This window comes from Odocoileus virginianus, chromosome 33, assembly GCF_023699985.2.
Source record: "Odocoileus virginianus isolate 20LAN1187 ecotype Illinois chromosome 33, Ovbor_1.2, whole genome shotgun sequence".
Taxonomy (NCBI): domain Eukaryota; kingdom Metazoa; phylum Chordata; class Mammalia; order Artiodactyla; family Cervidae; genus Odocoileus; species Odocoileus virginianus.
In genome coordinates, this window is record NC_069706.1 from 37,063,662 (window position 1) to 37,082,716 (window position 19,055).

General features: G+C 37.5%; 1 protein-coding gene across 3 annotated transcripts in view; it reads left to right on the forward strand.

Moving 5' to 3' along the window:
* The window catches only part of RNF216 (ring finger protein 216), a 119,335-nt gene that overhangs the window by 3,017 nt on the left and 97,263 nt on the right, over window positions 1-19,055 (forward strand). For 2 of the 3 annotated variants that reach the window (XM_020906711.2, XM_020906715.2), the window contains exons 2-5: window positions 5,314-5,435; window positions 9,986-10,119; window positions 13,387-14,241; window positions 15,197-15,273. In XM_020906711.2, coding sequence (XP_020762370.1) covers window positions 5,369-5,435; window positions 9,986-10,119; window positions 13,387-14,241; window positions 15,197-15,273 — 1,133 coding nt within the window. In that variant the 5' untranslated portion in view covers window positions 5,314-5,368. The remainder of the gene's footprint in view (window positions 1-5,313; window positions 5,436-9,985; window positions 10,120-13,386; window positions 14,242-15,196; window positions 15,274-19,055) is intronic. The other variant, XM_020906714.2, reaches the window with a different exon arrangement.

Sequence of the window (19,055 nt, forward strand, 5' to 3'; positions counted from 1 at the left end):
CTTTATAATTAGTATGTTACATCTTTTCCTTCCTCTACTTACTGTTACCTTTTACCTTTAGTTCAGACTTCACTGGCTCTTGTTTACTGGGTTTTCCTACCTCCAAGTGTCTTCTGCAGTCTGTCTTACGCATTGCAGCTTAGTCGTTGTTCCTAAAGCACAACTCTCTGCATTGCTTCCCATTGGGTTAGAAAATAAAAATTAGAGCTCTGCTTCACTTTTCTGTTAGCAAACCACTTCTGAGCTTAGTGACCTAATACAACAGTTTTATTTTTTGGCAGTCTTGTGGGTCAGGAAGTTGGGAAGATTTCACCTGGGACTTTTTTTTTTTTTATTCACATGCTGTCAACCACAGTGGCTGGGACTGGAGGATATTCTTCCAGAATGACTTCTTTATTCAAATGCCTTGTCTGAGACTGCTGGGAGACGGCCCGGCTGCCTTTCCCTCTCCTGGTAGTGTCAGAGCTCTCCTGTGGTCTCTCCAACCAGGTAGTCAGACTTCTTACATGGTCACTCTGGGCTTCCAGAGCCCTTGATGGAAGTGCTGTCTTAAAACTTAAGCGTGGAACTGGCAGATCATCGAGTTTAGCTTGAATACTGCTTCTCCCCAAGCCTTCCCTGCCTCCCTACCCTCTCTTAACTGTGATAGGCTTTGTGTTGCAGTAAAGACTGTACTTTGTAGTATACTCAATTGTGTGCATATTTTCTCTCACTGGTGGAAGTTCTGTGAGGCAAGATCCATGTTGGATTTTCCTTGTTATTCCCCATGATGCATAACACAGAGTCTTTAAGTGTTAAGTAAATAATAGCAGTTTAGTGTAGAAAAATCAAAATTTAAGGAAGCAAAAATATAAACCTACTGCTTAGAAATAACCATTATCAACTTTTTTGTGTTAATTTGATATTGATTACACATTAGTACAGGATCACAAAGAATGGCTATGTAAATATTAAGATGGGAAACCAGTATTTGAATGAAGAGCAGTAATCATTTATAGACATTTAAAAAATATATGCTTGGAAGCGGTTTTGTGGGGGCTGATATAACCTGGGCATGTCAGCTTCTCCCAGCCTGGCCTGGCTCTCCTTTGCCCTCCTTTCCTTTATTACCCCAAAATCAATGTTGCAAAAGTGATGGGCATAATTTTGGAGATTATTCTGGAAAGCAGCAGCACCACAAAACCTCAGGACCATGCAGTGTTATATTAGGAGCATATGAAAGGATAAGTGGAGAAGTGATGTGAACAGAGGAATAAGAAGGAAATAGTTTGTTTAAGACAGACCTAAGGACTCTGGTCACAAGGAAGCAAAGATGCAGTTTTGACAATAATAAAATTGTATGAGAGAACCATGGATGATCCCATCTTTTCCTGACTTGCTTTGTTTTCCAGATTTTCTCTAATAATGTAGTTTTTTATTACACTACATTGTGTAATACTTTATAACTGAAGAAGAGAATGAGAAACTGGTTGTTGTCACATAAGCCACGTTACTTGACTATTTAAATATGGCTGTGATGAACAACTCCAGTCTCTGGCAGAGGAAGATATTTTCAGAGTTACTCGTTCATTCAACAACTGTGAGACACTGAAAGGACACTTATGAATAAGACAGAGTCAAGGGCATATGAGAAAACAAAATGTGAACTCTGTCTCATCATGTGTTGATTCATTCATTCAAGGAAGAGAAGGGTTTAAAAAAAGATCCATTAGGACAATTGTGGGAGGTGGAAGAGAACATAGAAGTACCATCCAATTTTCTAAAACTCTTTCAATATTACCACATAAGATTCTTAAAAAAAAAAAAAAAAGAATTCTCCACTAAGTAATGAACTGATGAATCCATGCTAATTTTTGGTTCTGATTTGGAAGCTTTAACTGGTATATTTGACTATAAAGTAAATCATAAATGTATATGATGATTTTTATAATTAAAGGCAAGAAATAATTGAACTGTTCTTTCTTGGAAGGCATTTCCTATTTCTGAACTCCACTTTGTTGTCTGATCAATAAGTGAAAAGACATATATAGGTTCTTGTTACTTCCAGAAAGAAAATGAAATTTCCTAAAGAAGGAAGTAAAAGTTTTTTTTTTTTTTTTTGGAAGTAAAAGTTTTATGTGACTAGTTATAATACTAGTGAAAAGTAGCTTGGAAGAGGAGAATAACCCCCTCCAAACCCCACCTGGTTGGGCTATACATCATCAGCCCTTATTAACAAAAGCTGTGCATCTGCTGTTTCCATTGCACAATAATAATAGTCATAATGTGGCCCTTACTGTGTGCCAGGTGCTACACTAAATGCTTTATATATATTTAAATCAATTTCAGAACAGCTGTGTTCTCATTTCATGAAGAAAGAAATAGTAGACCTGAAAGATGAAGCAGTTTATGCATAGTCACTGATTGACTAGTTTGTGAAACCTGGGTTCATACTTAGAGCATGTGATCTGAACCCAGATGAGAGGACTGAATGTCAGGGAGTTAAATGACCTTTACAGAGAAGCTACTCAGGAGTAGAAATTTCATTATCAGACTCCTGTTCTTGCTGCAGCTTGGGGCCACTGTACATGCCATTCATGAGGAATCTTGCTTTTAAAGCAGCACTGGTAATCTCCTTAACTACAAACTTGACAGTCTAACTAAATTAGATATAAAATGAATCACGTTTTCCTTTGATTTCCAGTGTAAAATTGAAGGAATCTAGTTGTGGTAAAAGAATCTGGCTATTGGAGTTAAGTGTCAAAGTACTTTTTGAAAGTTGTATTGGAAAGAAAAGCACTTGAATAGAGGCAGTTGAAAGTGGACACCAGAGCTCTTTACTTTATACTGTGCCATTTGGAAATAACATCATTATTATTTCAGATGAGATACCAAAGCTTATGCTTGCATTTATAATTTTTAAACATTGAGGTACCTTTGTCCAGTTATAGATACCATAAAGTCCTGTTGTAATACTTAAACACAGTCTTGCTATAAAACAGTAGTATCTTAAGTTGAAAAATGCTGACATTATTTGATTGTCTCTTTGTAGACATCATATAATGAGAAGCCCTGGTCTAGGGCCTACCTCTTTTGAAGCATGTGGTTTCTGTCAGCAGGACAAAACAGATTTTCTTGGGAAGAAAAACCTTGAGTCGGTAGGTTACAGATAGAATCTTGGAACTAAAAGGGTGCCTTAGCAGTTAAAATTGTCCCCCTTTGGTTCTTATCTCATTTTCATTCTTCTGATGTCCATCAGAGTAAAGCAAGAAAATGGTTCAGAAATCAAACTACAGAAAGACTTAAATAATCCTCTCCTCTTGATCCCCAAATACTGTTTCATAGAGGCAAACACTCTTTTTTTCCCTGATAGTGACTTTTTCCCTCTCTAACCTTGCCATTTAAAAAATAGAAAAAGAACTTATCAGTTTGGCTGCACCAGGTCTGTGGTGTGTGGGCTCTTTTAGTTGTGGCATGTAAGCTGGCGTTCCCTGAGCAGGATTGAATCTGGACTCCCTACGTAAGGATCTCAAAGTCTTAGCTGCTGGACCCCCACTCTTAATTATTTTTTGGTGAATAGAATTTTTTTTTTAATTTTAATGTACAATATTTCAGTCTTTGCTTTTGTGGACAGCACTTTTTCTGTCCTGTTTCAAATGTCTTTCCATGGGGAGGGAGGCGAGAGTGGGGTTCAGGAGGGGGGCCACATGTACACCCATAGCTGGTTCATGTCGATGTATGGTGAAAACTGCCACAATATTGTAAAGTGATTAGCCTCCAATTAAAATAAATTATTATTTAAAAAAATATCTCTTTCCCAGCTCTGATTTTTGAAGGTATTTTATGTTATCTTCCAGAAAGTTTGTTATATTACCTTACCATTTAAATCAACAGTTCACATAAAAATTATTTTGTCTAAGGCATAAAGGTGAGGTCTAGTTCTTTGATTTTTCCGTATCCCCCCAAAATATAGCTTTCCAGTACAGTGTCATACAGTTTAAGTATTTTTACATTGCTCTGCAGGGCTACTTTTGTCATAAATGTCCACATGTGAACAAATCTGTTTCTGGACTCTGTTCCATTGGTCTTCTTTTGCCAATACCACATTGTATTAATTACTGTAGCTTTATAACAAGACTTAATATCTGATAGTATAAATTCTCCTTCTTTTTGTTTATGAATGTTTTGCTTATTCTGGGATCTTTGCTTTTTCTTGTAAATTTTATAATCATCTAGTGCATATCCATTTGAAAAATCTGAGTAAGGCTGTATTAAACTTGTACACCAATTTGGGGAGAACTGACATCTTTACATAATCAAGCTTTCCAACCCATGAGTGTGGTATGTCTCTTCCTTTATTTACTCTTTAAATTTTCTCAGTGATGTTTTACAGTCTCTGTGGAGAGACAGAATAGTTCATCCATGTCACAGATAGCAGGATTTCCTTCTTTTTTGTAGCTGAATATTATTCCATTTTCTTCACCTGTTCATCTGTCGTTGGACACTTAGGTCGTTTCCATGTCTTAACTATTGTAAATAGTGCTGCAGTGATCATGGAAGTGCAGATATCTTCAAAACAGTGATTGCATTTCCTTCAGTTATATACCCAGAAATGGAATTGCTGGATCATGTAGTTCTATTTTTAAAATTTTGAGGAACTTCCATACTCTTTTCCATAGTGTCTATTCCAATTATAATCCCACCAACAGTGTACAGTTTTCCTTTTTTCCATATCCTGCTAGCATTGTTATCTCTCATCTTTTTGAATGAATGATAGTCATTCTAACAGGCAGAGGTGTTTTTGATTTGCCTTTCACTGATATATAGTAATGTTGAGCACTTTTTAATATACCTGTTAGCTGTTTGAATATCTCAATTTGGGATATTGGATTATTTGTGATTTTTGCCATTGAGATGTACGAGTTCTTTATATGTTTTGGATTTTAGCACCTTATTAGGGGTTATGACTTGCAAATATTTTTCTCCCATTCAATAGCTTGCAGTAATTGAGTTTTTAATTTTACTTTTTAGAAAATCTTTTATTTCCTTTTATTCTATTTTTTTGGTTTAATTTCACTTTTTAAAAATGTATATCCCCTCTATTCTTTGATCCTTTGTTCATCTTTGGTGTGTTTTTTTGCAGGAATTTTAAAAGTTTATTTTTTCCTTTTTTGTTAACTTTAGTTATTCATAAAAGACTGAAAAAATTTTTCTCTTTAGTGGTGTTTTCATTTTATAAGCTGAGAATGCTACCTTGACTAGATATGTGGGAAGGTTTTGATACTCCTTCATTCTTAAAAATTTTCTTTTTCTTTTTCACACCCTTTGGAATAGGTGGTCGCCATGTTTAGATATTAGCAAGCACGTAGGTGTATGTCTGCATTGGAAAATGGCAGAGGGAAACAGCAATGAAGAGGTGATTCACTTGAACAATTTCCACTGCCACCGGGGACAAGGTGAGTGTGCCTGTTTTCTCTCATTGCTTTTTCCCTTAGTCTTGTTATATCATATTTAAAATTAATCTGTTTTGCACCGTGTAGAATCCAGAAATGTTTCATTTCAGACCTCAGAACATCAGATGTAAATGGACTCCTCAGACCAGAATTTTGTGTTAAATGGTGATACCTACTGGCATGAGTGAAGTTTAAGAGTCTTCCATTACAAGAAGATTGAATCTTAAGAGATAGGAGGAAAAAAAAAAGAGAGATAGGAGGGTGGGAACAGTGGTAGTTCTCAGTTTTTGAAGGAATGGTGATCGCAGAGGAGTGCAGTTCCTCTAGGCCTGTATGTTCTGAACGTACTTAAGGTGCTGCTAATGCATTTCTGTGGCCCCTCATACAAGGCCTAGCTCCTTTTTTGCTAGAAGACTATAGTTTAGCCTAAAGGGAATTTTTGGACATGTATTCCTTTACTTTACAGTGTTTAAAATATGGGGAAATTCATTGATTCATAAAGGGAAGGGACCCTGCATTTCTTTAAGATTTCTAAATGCATGTGAAATTTCATATCAGATCCTAACTCACAGTTACAGCTAGGCTAAAAGGAAAAAAGTTACGCTGATGAGTAGGAGAAGATTATAAGTATGAAGTCCTTAGAAGAGGTTGTACCTTTTTTTATGTTTTGCTATTGATAGTACTTTGTATTTATGAAGACGTTTTTCCCAGCAAAAGATAAATTTTATATATATGGCTTTCAGAGCATTTAAAAATGAGCAGGGAATTCCCCAGTGGTCTAGTGGTTTAGGACTCGTGTTTCTGCTGCAGAGGGTGCAGGTTTGGGGAACCACGGCCCCATATGTCATGAGACATGGTCAAAGAATAAATAAATAAAATTTAGCAGATTTTATTAAGCAGATAGAGAAAAATAAATTTGCTTAAACTATGCAAATTATAAAAACAGAAGAAATACCAATTTTTTAAGCTATTTTTAATAGTGTATTCTAAGTTGGTAGTGATTATAGCCATAATTTGTTGTTATTTAGGAAGTTTTAAATCCTAGCTATATTTGTGTATATGATCATTTCCATATTTTCCAAACATGCATATCAAATTAATGTTGTGGGGTGTGTTTTTTTTCTAAATTGGATCTTAAATATACTTGAACAACGTTTCTTTAAGAAAAACTAATTCTGGAAAACTACTAACTTTGGAGATACATTTTTCCGTTCAACAAACTTTATTTTGCACACAGTGAGGATTTGTGTAGACATAGAGTTGTTTTTATTAGCTGTATTAATAATTTCTATTGTGTCATCCCCTGAAGTGTTTCTTAAGGTTTTAAATCGTCTTTATTGAGGCATAATTTACATATAATAAGTGCACACACATTTTAACTGTACATATAATTCAGTAGCTTTTGAAAAATGAATGTACCCATATAACCACCACCTCAGTCATGGCGCAGAGCACATCCAGAAGGGCTCCTTTACGCCGCTTTGCAGGCAGCTCTCGCCCAGCCCTGGCCTGCTCTCCGCCACGGTGCAGCGTCATAAACGGAGCCACGCGGTGTGCGCTCCTCACTCCTGGGTTCTCCAGCGCAGCCGACTTCTGATCCGTCCACATTACTGCGTGTATCATTGATTCAGTTCTTTCTGATCGCTGAATATTCTTCACCTGGAAATTCTACACCTAGTGAAGGTAGGCTTAAAAATGAAGGTGAGATAAAGATTAAGGGTACAAGAATGAATAGAAGATACGTTATGCAAATAGTAACCCTCAAAACAGAGCCTTTAAGTAAGTCTGTAAATTATCAGATAACATGCACATTCAGCCAGAAGTGTCAATAAAGATAAGTTTTTAAAAAGTTAAAGCATCTGGGAAGATAAAGCAATTCTAATCTCTATATGTGTAGTAATATGATATCAAAGTATACAAAGAGAAAATTGACAGAACTGAAAGGATTACTGGATAAATCCACAATCCAAATGGGAGATTTTAGCATGTTTCTTTCAATAACTGAGAGCAAACACACAAACATTTGTATGAATATAGAACATTGGAAGAACATGATCAACAAATTTGATATAATAGACATAGGAATGTTGCACCTAATATGTTTGCCAAAATTGACCATATTTTGAGGTACAAAACCAGTTTCAAGTTCCTACACTACTGGTGGTAGTATAAGCTGGCACAAACAATTTAGGAAGCTGTTTGACATTGTCCACTAAAATTGAACATATGCTTTCCCTGTGCCTCAGCACTTCTAGAATGTACCAAGCTGAAATGAATATACCAAGATAGATATACAAGATTATTCATAACAGTATTATCCAAAATAGCCAAGACTGGAACCAGCCCAAATGTTGAATGTCAACAGAAAAATAAGTAACTTATTCATACATATTCATGTACTAGATTACATACAGAGGAAGTTACATAATGCAACATCAACATCATGGATATATCTCAGACATGTTATTTGCATGGAAGCCAGAAACGAAAGGATATATACTCAGAAACTGATCTGTGGAGTTAGGCTCCTAATGTGCTGGAAATATATTTACCAGTGTTGGTAATGGTCACACAGGTAGGAGCCTTTTGTATGAATCATAAACTTTGTTCTGTTATACTTTATGTTTTTAAAGTATGTATTGTAAAGCTAGTATGTTTATATGTGGTGTTTTGGGGAGTATCTTGTCAACCATTGGGATTCACTGTGAGGTGATAGCTTTAAAACCAACTTTTTTGCTGGGTGCTCCAGGCTTGTTGTTTGTCTTTTTTTCCTGGGCCAGTTCTTCCTCAGAGGAACCTACAATTTCCTGCATATAGAATTGAAGGCTGTCTGCCAGCGTTCGAGGGGCCAGTTGACAGAGGCAGCCAGAGCCTTATCATCACGGCTGTTTCAGAGACGCGCCTTCTCTCTCTCAGCCTGGCGTCTAGGGACTCTGTGTTGGTGACTGTTCAGAATGGGCCTCCACAGGGTGGGGCTTCTGGAATGGCTGAACGAGAAACTTGTCAAGTCCTCTCCCCAGAATTAACAGTGAAATTAAAATCGTCTAAGATAACCATTTAAAGACTGGAAATGAACAAAGGCATACAATAATTGAGAATATTTTTCAAGGAAATCTACGATTCTGCAACATGGATTAAGCCACCTCTGGTCAGCTGCCCCCTCTGCAGGCTGTGGGTTTGAGCCTTCTCCACACCTCTAGATTTCTTGCTTCTGAAAATCTGCTGTTTCCAGAATTTTGTTTAAATCTCTTGCTATCATTTCTTTTTTTCTTCTTTGTGTCCTAAAAAGAAGGACACTTTTTACTTTTTCACTTTTTACACTTTTTTACTTTTTACGAGTTTCTTTACTGTCATTTAAGTGGGGTTTCAAACAGCAATGGTGCAGGTCACTTGGATTCACTCTGCCAGTCTCTGCAGTGCGCGTGTGCAGGCCCTCAGTTCAGTCAGTTGTCGGATATATCAGTCTGCTGTGTAGGTAGCATTGGACTTGAAATCAGACAACTTTACTGTGTGTCAAGTACTATAACAAATAGGCATTTTATGTGGGTTTTCTAAGCTAATACAGCTGTTTACAATAGGCACTATTGTTAACGTTTCTTCAATGATGAGGAAATGGATGCCTAAAGAAGTAAATAATGGCATCATGTAGCTAGTATGTGGTAGAGCTGAGTGAGGTTGGAATCCAGGCAGTCTGACCTTAGATCCCATGGACTTACCTGTTTTAAACTGCCGTTTTTGGCATCACCACAGCCCTGTTACAGGGATGAAATGAGATAATTGGTTTTATATTGCTTTTCAAATTGTTGGAAACCATAAAAGTACATGAGGCATTAACCTTGAGAAAAATAATAGCGCTTTATGAAGGAATTATCAGTTCGTGTTATCCAGTAATTCATATCAGATGTGATCTATCTTCAAACGAATAAAAGGAGTTAGAGACCTTGAACAGAATTATTACATCTAGATGGCTAGTTGAACTTTGGTTGTATTTAAAAAGGAAACTAGAAAGCTTAAATTGCTTACTGTCGTAGATGCTAAATGAGTACTTGACTACACCACTGAAATATATTTGCATAAATAATACTTAAGATTTATATCTAAGATGAGCAAACTTTAATATCATATATTAAGTGAAAATCTTACTGTTTCTAAGTGAGTTTTTTCAGACCTATCAGTTTGAATAAAACTGTTTTATATTCCCTTGGAGGAGTAGAGGTGAGATGGGAGGCCATGATTTCACTGTTTAGTTGCCAGTCAAGAAGATTTTATCAACAGATTCTTCCAGTCTCGTATAAGAAAAAGTTGATAATCTTCAGCATAGTAGTTGTGAGATTTTCTCTGATGATTGCCAAAATGAATTATTGGCAAAGATCAGCACAGAAAACTAGCTCATTTTAACGCTTAGGTGCATTTGCTGCCTGAGGAGGTAAGTTAACACTCCAGTAGCCATGAACTTGGTTTTAGGTTTGACCGTTTTCATGCCAAAGTTGAATTAAAGGACTGAATATGATTATATGCTCCTTCTGGTAACAGTGTTCTCCGCCCACTTTTAGACTGGATCAGTCTCAGAGATGGACCCATCACCATATCTGACTCCTCTGATGAGGAAGGGGTTCCAATGCTGGTCACCCCAGCTCCTCAGCAACATGACGAAGAGGACCTGGATGATGATGTCATCCTGGCGGAAGTGAGTTTTCTGAAATTTACCATGATGAAATATATTTCAAGTTAAGAATCTGATGCTTCGGACAGTCAGTATTAATAGAATAGCTGAGAGTGCTCTTACAGCAGTATTTAAATGATGTTGGAGTTTACCTATTCTTTGAAGATTTGGTAGGATTTGCCCTAAAGGCATTTGGGCTGTTGCTTTTCATGAAGGACAGTTCTTGAAAACTGTTTCAGCTTCCTCTGTGGTGATTGACATGTCTAGATTTTCTGTTGCTTTTTATCAGTTTTGTTCACTGATACTTTTCAGTGTTTTTTTGATGTATTTAATAGAACTAAACAAAATAACCTGTTCTTTGTATTTACTCTACTTACTCTGAATCTATGGCGCCTCCAATTTTCCTTTTCTGTTTTAGTGTATTTGTGGGATTTTTTGCCTTTTTTCTTGATTTGATGAGTTAACCATTATTTTCCCTGCTCTCTTCTCTTTGACTCAGTCCTAAGAACAACTAACCACTTCTGTCTGCATAGGGCTTCCCTGGTGACTCAGATGGTAAAGAATCTGCCTGCAATGCAAGAGACACGGGTTTGATCCCTGGGTCGGGAAGATCCCCTGGAAAAGGAAATGGCTACCCACTCCAGTATTCTTGCCTAAAGAATTCCATGGACTGTCTCTATACATTTGCCTATTCTAGGCATTTTATATGAATGGAATCATATACTGTTTGGCCCTTCTTTCATTTAGCATAAGCTTTCAAGGTCATCTATGATGTAGCATGAATTGGTACTTCAGTTCATTTTTTATTGCTTAATACTATTCTGTTGTGTGACTGTATCACATGTTGTTTCATTGATTGATGGGCATTTGAGTTACTTCTACTTTTTCACTATTATGAATGATGCTGCTGTGCAAATTCATGTGAAAGTTTTCCTGTAACATATGCCTGTAGTTGATTATATAATTGGGTTTTGCCTAGTGGTTCTACTTAAATTAAGAGACTAAAATTTAGTGAGTGAATTCATTATTAACATATTATACTTAGTTTTTAGTTCTCTCATAGTGTTTAATATGCTTTACATTTTTATTGTTTTTAAAAATGATCTTTCACTATGTTCCCTGCATCTTTGAGGTTTTGTTTTATTTATATTGGGGTCATCTGTTCTTGCTGGTGATTTGGAAGGTTTTTATCCTTAGTCTTTGGATTTGTTTTTTTTTTTTTCAGTTACTCTAGTACATACTTTTATACTTTGAGATGCTGTTCTTACATATGTCCTTATGTGTTGATTTATCAGCTTTAAGTGTATCTTTTGATCCTCACCTCTTATTTCCCCTCCCAACTTTTGATAGTTACTGTATTTCTACAAAACCATGATTTAAAACATGTATATTAAGTAGCTAACTATTTCATCACTCCATTGTATTCTTGCATCTCTCTTTTCTTATTTCATTGACTGTGTGGTACCGATTTCATCATATGTGTCACTCATCTACCACATCTTTTTTCAGTAGTTAAGATATCTTCATGTAGTTTCTTTGCTGGTTGTTTTTTATTACTATTCAACTTTGAATGCATTTGAAATTTTCCTGGACTGGCTCTTTGTAAGTATTTATGTTGGGGAAGGACTCAGGCACTGTCATAGCTAGCAGGAATCCTTCCTATGACAGAGGATGTTGGGGCTGCATGGGGCGGGGAAGTGTGCTTACATGCACGTATGCTTATTTCTTTCTTACTGCCTAGCCGTGATTGCCACCTCCAGAGCAGCCCAGATCAAAGTTCTCTCTGTCCTGCCTCACTGACAGCCTACCTTCAGCAGGGACGTCTGTCTTCATTCAGTCTAACCTCCTCAGAAAATCCTTGCTGCCAAACAGAGTGCAGATTCCCAGTGTTTCAAACAAGGAACTGTTGGTTTTCACTCTGCAGGCCACACCACCTGCTTTGGCAAACTCTGCCTTTCTGAAGCTTTCTCGGCCTCCCTGAGATCTGGATGTACTTCTCCCACTGCATTTATCAGCTCCTCCTCACGTATATTGTGATTCGGGGTCACAAATCTGTGCTGGCTTATTCAGAGATTTTCAGTTCTTTGTCTCATTCTCCTCTCTGGATTGGGATGACTTCAGAGAAGATCAGGATCAGAGACATCTTTATTCTGCTATCTTAAAATTGGCATTTTGCTTTTTAAATTTACAAGTAACACATGGTTGTGTTCTCTATAGAAATTGATACAATACAGAGAAAACTAGTCTCTTTTCACCAGCCCCTTCTGCCCCGGAGATTTCCCAGAGAGACTGTTGTCACAAGTTTGGCACGTACCCTTCCAAATCTTTTCCTTTGAATTCACACGTGTGTGGGTTCATGCATGTATGTATATATTCAGTGTATATATACACATATATGCTTTTAGAAATGGTATGTTTATGTCTGTGTTCCATTTTTTTTTTTTCAAAGAATAAAAATCAGTCTGTGTGTGTTGTTTTGTAACTTTTCTTCACTTAACATTTCTTGGTGAAGTTTCCATTTCATTACATATAGAGCCATCTCTTGGGGGGAGTGGGGGAGAGTTGGAGAGTATTTTGTAAAGCAGATAAATAGTTTACTTAACTGTATGCTTAGGGACAAACTTAACAATGTCTCTAGTGTTCTCTTTTTATGATGCAATCAGTGTGGCAGTGAATACCCTTATATATGCCCCCTTTGGATACATAAGGGTGTATAGAATTGATTTGAAAAGTGATATTGATAGATTATAAGGATATACATTTTTTTAAAAAAATAAGCAATACCAGTTTCCTCTCCTAAATTCACCAGGAATGAGTGATAGTAAGTTTTCCCACATCTGTCCCACATCTGTGTTTAATGTTGTCTGACTAAAAAGTTGTTTGCCAGTCTTGGCGAGGGGCTAGAATCTTGTTTTAATTTGCATTTTGCTAAATTACTAATGAGATTTAGATTCTTTTCATGTGCTTATTGACCATTTCTCACTCCTCTGCTGTGTTGTCATTCTTTCATTATTTTCTCTACTATGCAGTTATTTTTGTTATACTGGTCACAAGTGAAATTATAATTCAAACTATAAGTCAGTCTTCAATCTCTGAATGGCTGCTTTGATTTTATAGTTACTGTAGTGTGATCAGATTTGAATATGAAGATAAATTTGAAGAATAGGTCTATGGGGGAGGGTGTTTTTGTTTCTTACCTGTCCTACCTCAGAATCTCAATATAATACATAAGGAGGTGTAGACACAGGAAAAAAATTGAATTGTTATTATTAAAATTTCATTTTTTCTTAGACATACAAACCTCAGACATCACGACCCAATCTCATCAAACCAGCTGCCCAATGGCAAGATCTGAAAAGATTGGGAGAAGAAAGGCCTAAAAACTCTAGAGCAGCCTTTGAATCAGATACGAATGGCTATTTTCCTGTGTATAACAGCTCATTGTTTGGTTCTGGGACGCAGGATGATTCTGAGGATGACTACGGTGAATTTCTAGATCTTGGGCCTCCTGGAGTTTCTGGATTCATGAAGCCAAGTGGCCAAACAGAAAGAGAACCTAAGCCTGGACCAAGTCACAACCAAGCAACCAATGACCTCATCAACCCCAGATCAGAGCAGAAAGTCATTATCTTGAAAGAAGGTAATCTTTTTTCAGAAGCTGATCCTTTGGATATTCAAAACCAGTCATCTGAAGAGTCAGAGACAGAAATTTTATCAAACCTCGGAGAATCAACTGATATCCTCGATGACCAGGCCATCGAAGAAGAATGCTGGTCAGACCACCCTTACTTCCAGCCTCTGGACCAGCAGCCCCGTGAGGCACCAAGCCAGGTTGTACCTCCGGAGCGGCATCCTGAGGCAGAGCTGGGCCCACTGCTGTACCAGCACGAGCCCCGGGGGGCAGCTTTTCCAAGGCCGGCGTTTGCAAGACCAGAGCCCCAGCAGGGTTGGATTCCAGACCCTGCTTCTCCTCAGCCTGCCCATCCTCTGGGAGAGCTTGAAGACCAACAACTAGCAATAGATGATGAAGAGCCAGGCCCAGCATTTCCACTACAAGAAACTCAGGAGCCCAATTTGGAAAACCTTTGGGGGCAAGAAGCTTCTGACATAGACCAGGAACTCATTGCACTGTTGGTGAAAGAGACAGTAAGTTTTATTTTGATAAATAAGTAATTATACACACTAAATATATTGTTTCCTTTTATTACTAAAGTGTTATTTGTGTGTGTGGAATCATTTTCCTAATTTCCTAAATTTATAGACTAGAAGAAAAACTGAAGGTCCAAAAATTGAATCAGGATTCCTTAATCTAGCCTTAACCCCCTCAGCATGCCCCCTGGGATTCTAGCTGCAGGTTGTGGGTGCCCTGGTGCTATCATATGAGTGGTCCCCACAGTTTTTAAAAAGGAATTGAGTTAACTCCAAATTCAAACCCTTCAAGCAGGTTTGTGAGATGACCTAGAGCTGCACTGTCCAATATGATAGCCTCATTTGGCTATTTAAATTTAAATGTCTTAAAATTAAATGAAACTTAAAGTTTCATTTCCAGTGGCACCAGTCAGACTTTATGTGACTCAGTAGCCACGTGAGTCTGAACGGCCACCATGCTGGAAAGCACAGGATAGAGCATTTCTGTCTTTACATCAAGTTGTGTAAGGTAGTGCTGACCAAGAACGTGAATGCAGGGCTCTGCGGGTGGCCGTTTGCCTTTGAGCAGTCTTTTAACCGTTCTTCCCTGGGATTTTTTCACCTGGTCTGCTGGATCGTGTGCTTCTTAAGGGTATATATACACTAGAAAGTGCCATATTCATCTTTAGGTGCCCTTTGCTTGGGCTGAGATGCTCAGTATTTACTAAAAGAGAGAAAAATGAATGCATAGAATGGAAGCAGAGGACCAGGTGGTCTCTAGGGACCTTTTTCCATATTCTGTGTAGACAGATAAATCTGGGCACCTAGTGTGGAATTTTAAGCCAGAAAAACCTGCTTTATAGTCCTTTTCTAACGTTTAGTCGTTTCGTATACTTTTTGCTATCTGATTTTTATCACAATTTGAAATCTTTCTAGGGGATGACATATAAATAATGTATTTATTCCTTCCTAGGAAGTAAGATTTCCTGATGTAGCAAATGGGTATGTTGAGGAAATAATTCATTTGAAGAATTACTATGATTTGAATGTGTAAGTATACTACTGTGCCTGTTTTTATTGTCATAAAATGTACTTAACATAAAAATTTACCATTTTAATCATTTTTAGGGTTTTCTATATGGCTCAGTGTTAAGGAATCTGCCTGCCAATGCAGGAGACTCAAGAAACTCCGATTTGATCCCTTGGTTGGGAAGATCCCCTGGAGGAGGAAATGGCAACCCACTCCAGTATTCTTGCCTGGAGAATCCCATGGACAGAGGGCCTGGTCGGCTGCAATCCATGGAGTCCCAAAGAGTTGGACACAGCTGAAGCGACTTAGCATGCACATGCACAACCGTTTTCAAGTGTACAGTGCGGGGGCATTAAGTATATTTACATTTCTGCACAGCTGTCACCACTATCCATCTCCAGAATGTTTTCATCTTCTCAAACTGGAACTCTGTCCCCAGTCCCTCTCCTGAGCCCCTGGCAACCACTGTTTTCCCTTCTGTCTCTGTGAATTTGGCTCCTCTAGAGACCTCATGTAAGTGGAATCACACAATATTTATCCTTTTATGGCTGGCATATTTCAGTTAGCATTATGTCTTTTTTAATCATCCTGTTACAGTTCTAATTTTAATTGTATGCAGGCTGTTTTCTGGGTCTTACAATCATGTATGGTTATAGAATTAAGATGTTCAGTTAATTCTGAGCATTTGATACTACATATGTCTTGCTCGGGGCTTCCGCAGTGGCTCAGTGGGTAAAGAATCCACCTGCGGTGCAGGAGACATGGGAGATGCCGGCTCCATCCCCTGGAGGAGGAAATGGCAACCCACTCCAGTGTTCTTGCCTGGGAAATCCTATGGACAGAGGAGCCTGGTGGGCTACAACTGTGGGGTCGCAAAGAGTCGGGCAAGTCTCTTTCTGCTTATACTTTTTCACCTCCTTCTAGTCTGCAAACGTGAACAGCTGTAAATTTATAAAGAACAATAGATATTGAATTTCATTATATTTTCAACTATTTAATGCAGATTATTTTAATTAAAAGAGTACTCAAAGATTGTATTATGTACTGTAGAATTCAGCAGGGGTGTGAGTGGGAGCTGGCTGCCATGACTAAGAGTGAAGGGCCCTCTTTCTGAGATTAGCAGCGTAGAGGAGATGCTTTTTTCTGATTCATACCAAGTCACTGTTGGTGCCATTGGTAGCCCTCTCTCTCCCCTCCATTGAGGGGGAGCCACTGCTTTCAGTTTTTTAAACCAGGTTGGAATCAAGGTTTCATAATGTGTTTGTTGACCTATTTAGCTTCTTAATCTAGCATAGTCCCCTATTACTTTTTTTTTTTTTTTTACAGATTTTCTCCCCTATAATCTTTGAACATAAAAAGTTGAAAAACTGTAAAATGAATACCCTATACCCACCATCTAGATTATTATCTGATAGTCTGCTGTAAGGAGGATTTTGCTGTTTTCCCCCCTCTTGCTTGTTTTTTAAATTAGTATAGACATAAAGGTTTTGTATAAGTGGTATTTTTATAATTATATACATTAAATAATTTGTAATTATTTTTCATTATGATAGTGGATTATCCTAAATTTGACCAGTAGGAGCTCTTAAATTAATAAACTTTATTTTTAGAGCAGTTTTAAAGTCATGGCAAAATTGAACAGAAATCAGTACAGTTTTACAGTGAAAAATATCTCCTAGACTTCCACTAAACTAAAATATAACTAATTTTTTTTAATGTACCTTTTTAGTTCTTAGAATGAAAACATTTTTTTTCAGAGCAAATATAAATTTGGATTTTTAATGAAGTAATGTTAAGTAAAAAATACTTTTCGTTGTTTTCTTCATGGTGTTAATGATCACCTTTAATTAAAAATTACTCTATTGAATTTTCCTCTTTGTTAATTTTTCTCCTTGTTATTCTCCTTGTTCATAGTTTCACTAATGTTCTGATAAACGTTATTCTACATTATTCCATATTGTAATTTCCTTTTTTAAAATTACATTCTAGATCCTGAAACCCTAAAGTTAAAGTTTAGAATCAGGGATTATAAATAGATTCATGATGCTTGAAACATATTTCCAAATAGCTTTCCAGTGGTCTGTGCTCACTTGCTCAGTTGTGTGTGACTCTTTTAGTAAATTTTTAAGTAATCCTTTAGAAATTTAGTATACTTTAATATTTCCCTCTCATTCTATAGGTGGATATATTGTTTTCTAAATACCTACAAGGTTAATTGTCTGCGGTATCAGTGAAACGTTTAACAGATTGACAGATCCTGTGACAATTCTGTCCTCCTTCCTCATGAGTCTCACACGTATCCTGTTCTCTTGAGACTTAACGACTCTGTCCCTTATGCATCACTGAGAAGCAGATATTCACCCTTAAACAAAGTCTTATGAATTACAGAGGAAAGGGAATGTTCACTAATTGTATTGAATACTTTCAAACCTACGGTCTGATTGTTTTTATATATATATAATTTACTTATTAGTTTAGTTTTTATTGTACTGGGTCTTTGTTGCTGCATAGGGACTTCCTGTAGTTGTGACAAGCCTCCGGAGGCTGCCCTTTGTGCAGTGCTTGGGCTTCTCATTGCAGTTACTTCTCGTTGCGGAGCAGAGGCTCTCTGGTGCTCAGGCTTCAGTAGTTGTGGCGCATGGACTTAGCTGCCCTGTGGCTCCTGCAGTCTTCCCGGACCAGGGATCAAACCCGTATGCCCTGCATTGGCAGGCAGATTCTTATCCACCTTACTACCAGGGAAGTCCTACTGCTTGATTTTCCTGACACTGTTTTCCTTTTGTCCCTGGACTTTTGAGACTGAATTGTTAATTCTCACAACTAACTTAAATGTTGATCACCAGCCCAGGTTGGATGCATGAGACAAGTGCTCAGGGCTGGTGCACTGGGAAGACCCAGAGGGATAGGATGGGGAGGGAGGCTGGAGGGGGGATCAGGATGGGGAACACATGTAAATCCATGGCTGATTCATGTCACTTGTATGGCAAAAACCACTACAATATTGTAAAGTAATTAACCTCCAGCTAATAAAAATAAATGAAAAAAAAAAAAAAAACTTAAATGTTGTTAATGTAGGGCTGAAAGGAGGCCCAGAGCAGAGTTGAGCAGGCTGATACTTTGTGGGGCTGACTCTCCAACATTCTGTGTACAGTCTTTGTCACCTTTAATTGTAACCAGCTGGTCATTTTAGTCGGAGAAGCCTGTTACCCAGAGAACCTCCTGTGATGGTAACCTGCTCTCTTTAAGAGTTTACCCACATATGATGCAACTTAAATTGGATCGAGGCAGCAACAACTATTAAAAACCAAAAGCTAGAAATATTAGCCTGGCTTACTTAGTGGGAGTGCTTTCTGGAAACCCTTTAGCTTGTCAGGTCAGATCAAACATGAAATAATATCAATAGGTGGGCAGATCTGAGTTCTGACAAGCCTCCCGCTGCATTTGCCCCAGGCTGTAAATATTAATGTATTTGGTTGTAGCATATATCTGTAGAAAGGAAACTCTGTTCTTAATTATCTGTGCCACTGAATGTCATTTAACTCCAGGAAAGTTGTGTTGGTGAGGGTAGAGGAGATTTTAAAATGGAAATGAATTTTGACAGTTCAAAGTGAGAGCCTCTGATACCTGACAGGTGGAATTCCACATCTTGCATCATGTCAATATGAAAAGTTTTTCATAGTGTTGAAAATACAAAATGAATTGCTAAGAAAAGAACTTCTAAAATGGGTTTAGAAAATGCATTTAGAAAATGTGTAAAAATAGAAATTTTTAAAGGATGAGATTTAAAAAATTCAAAACAGGA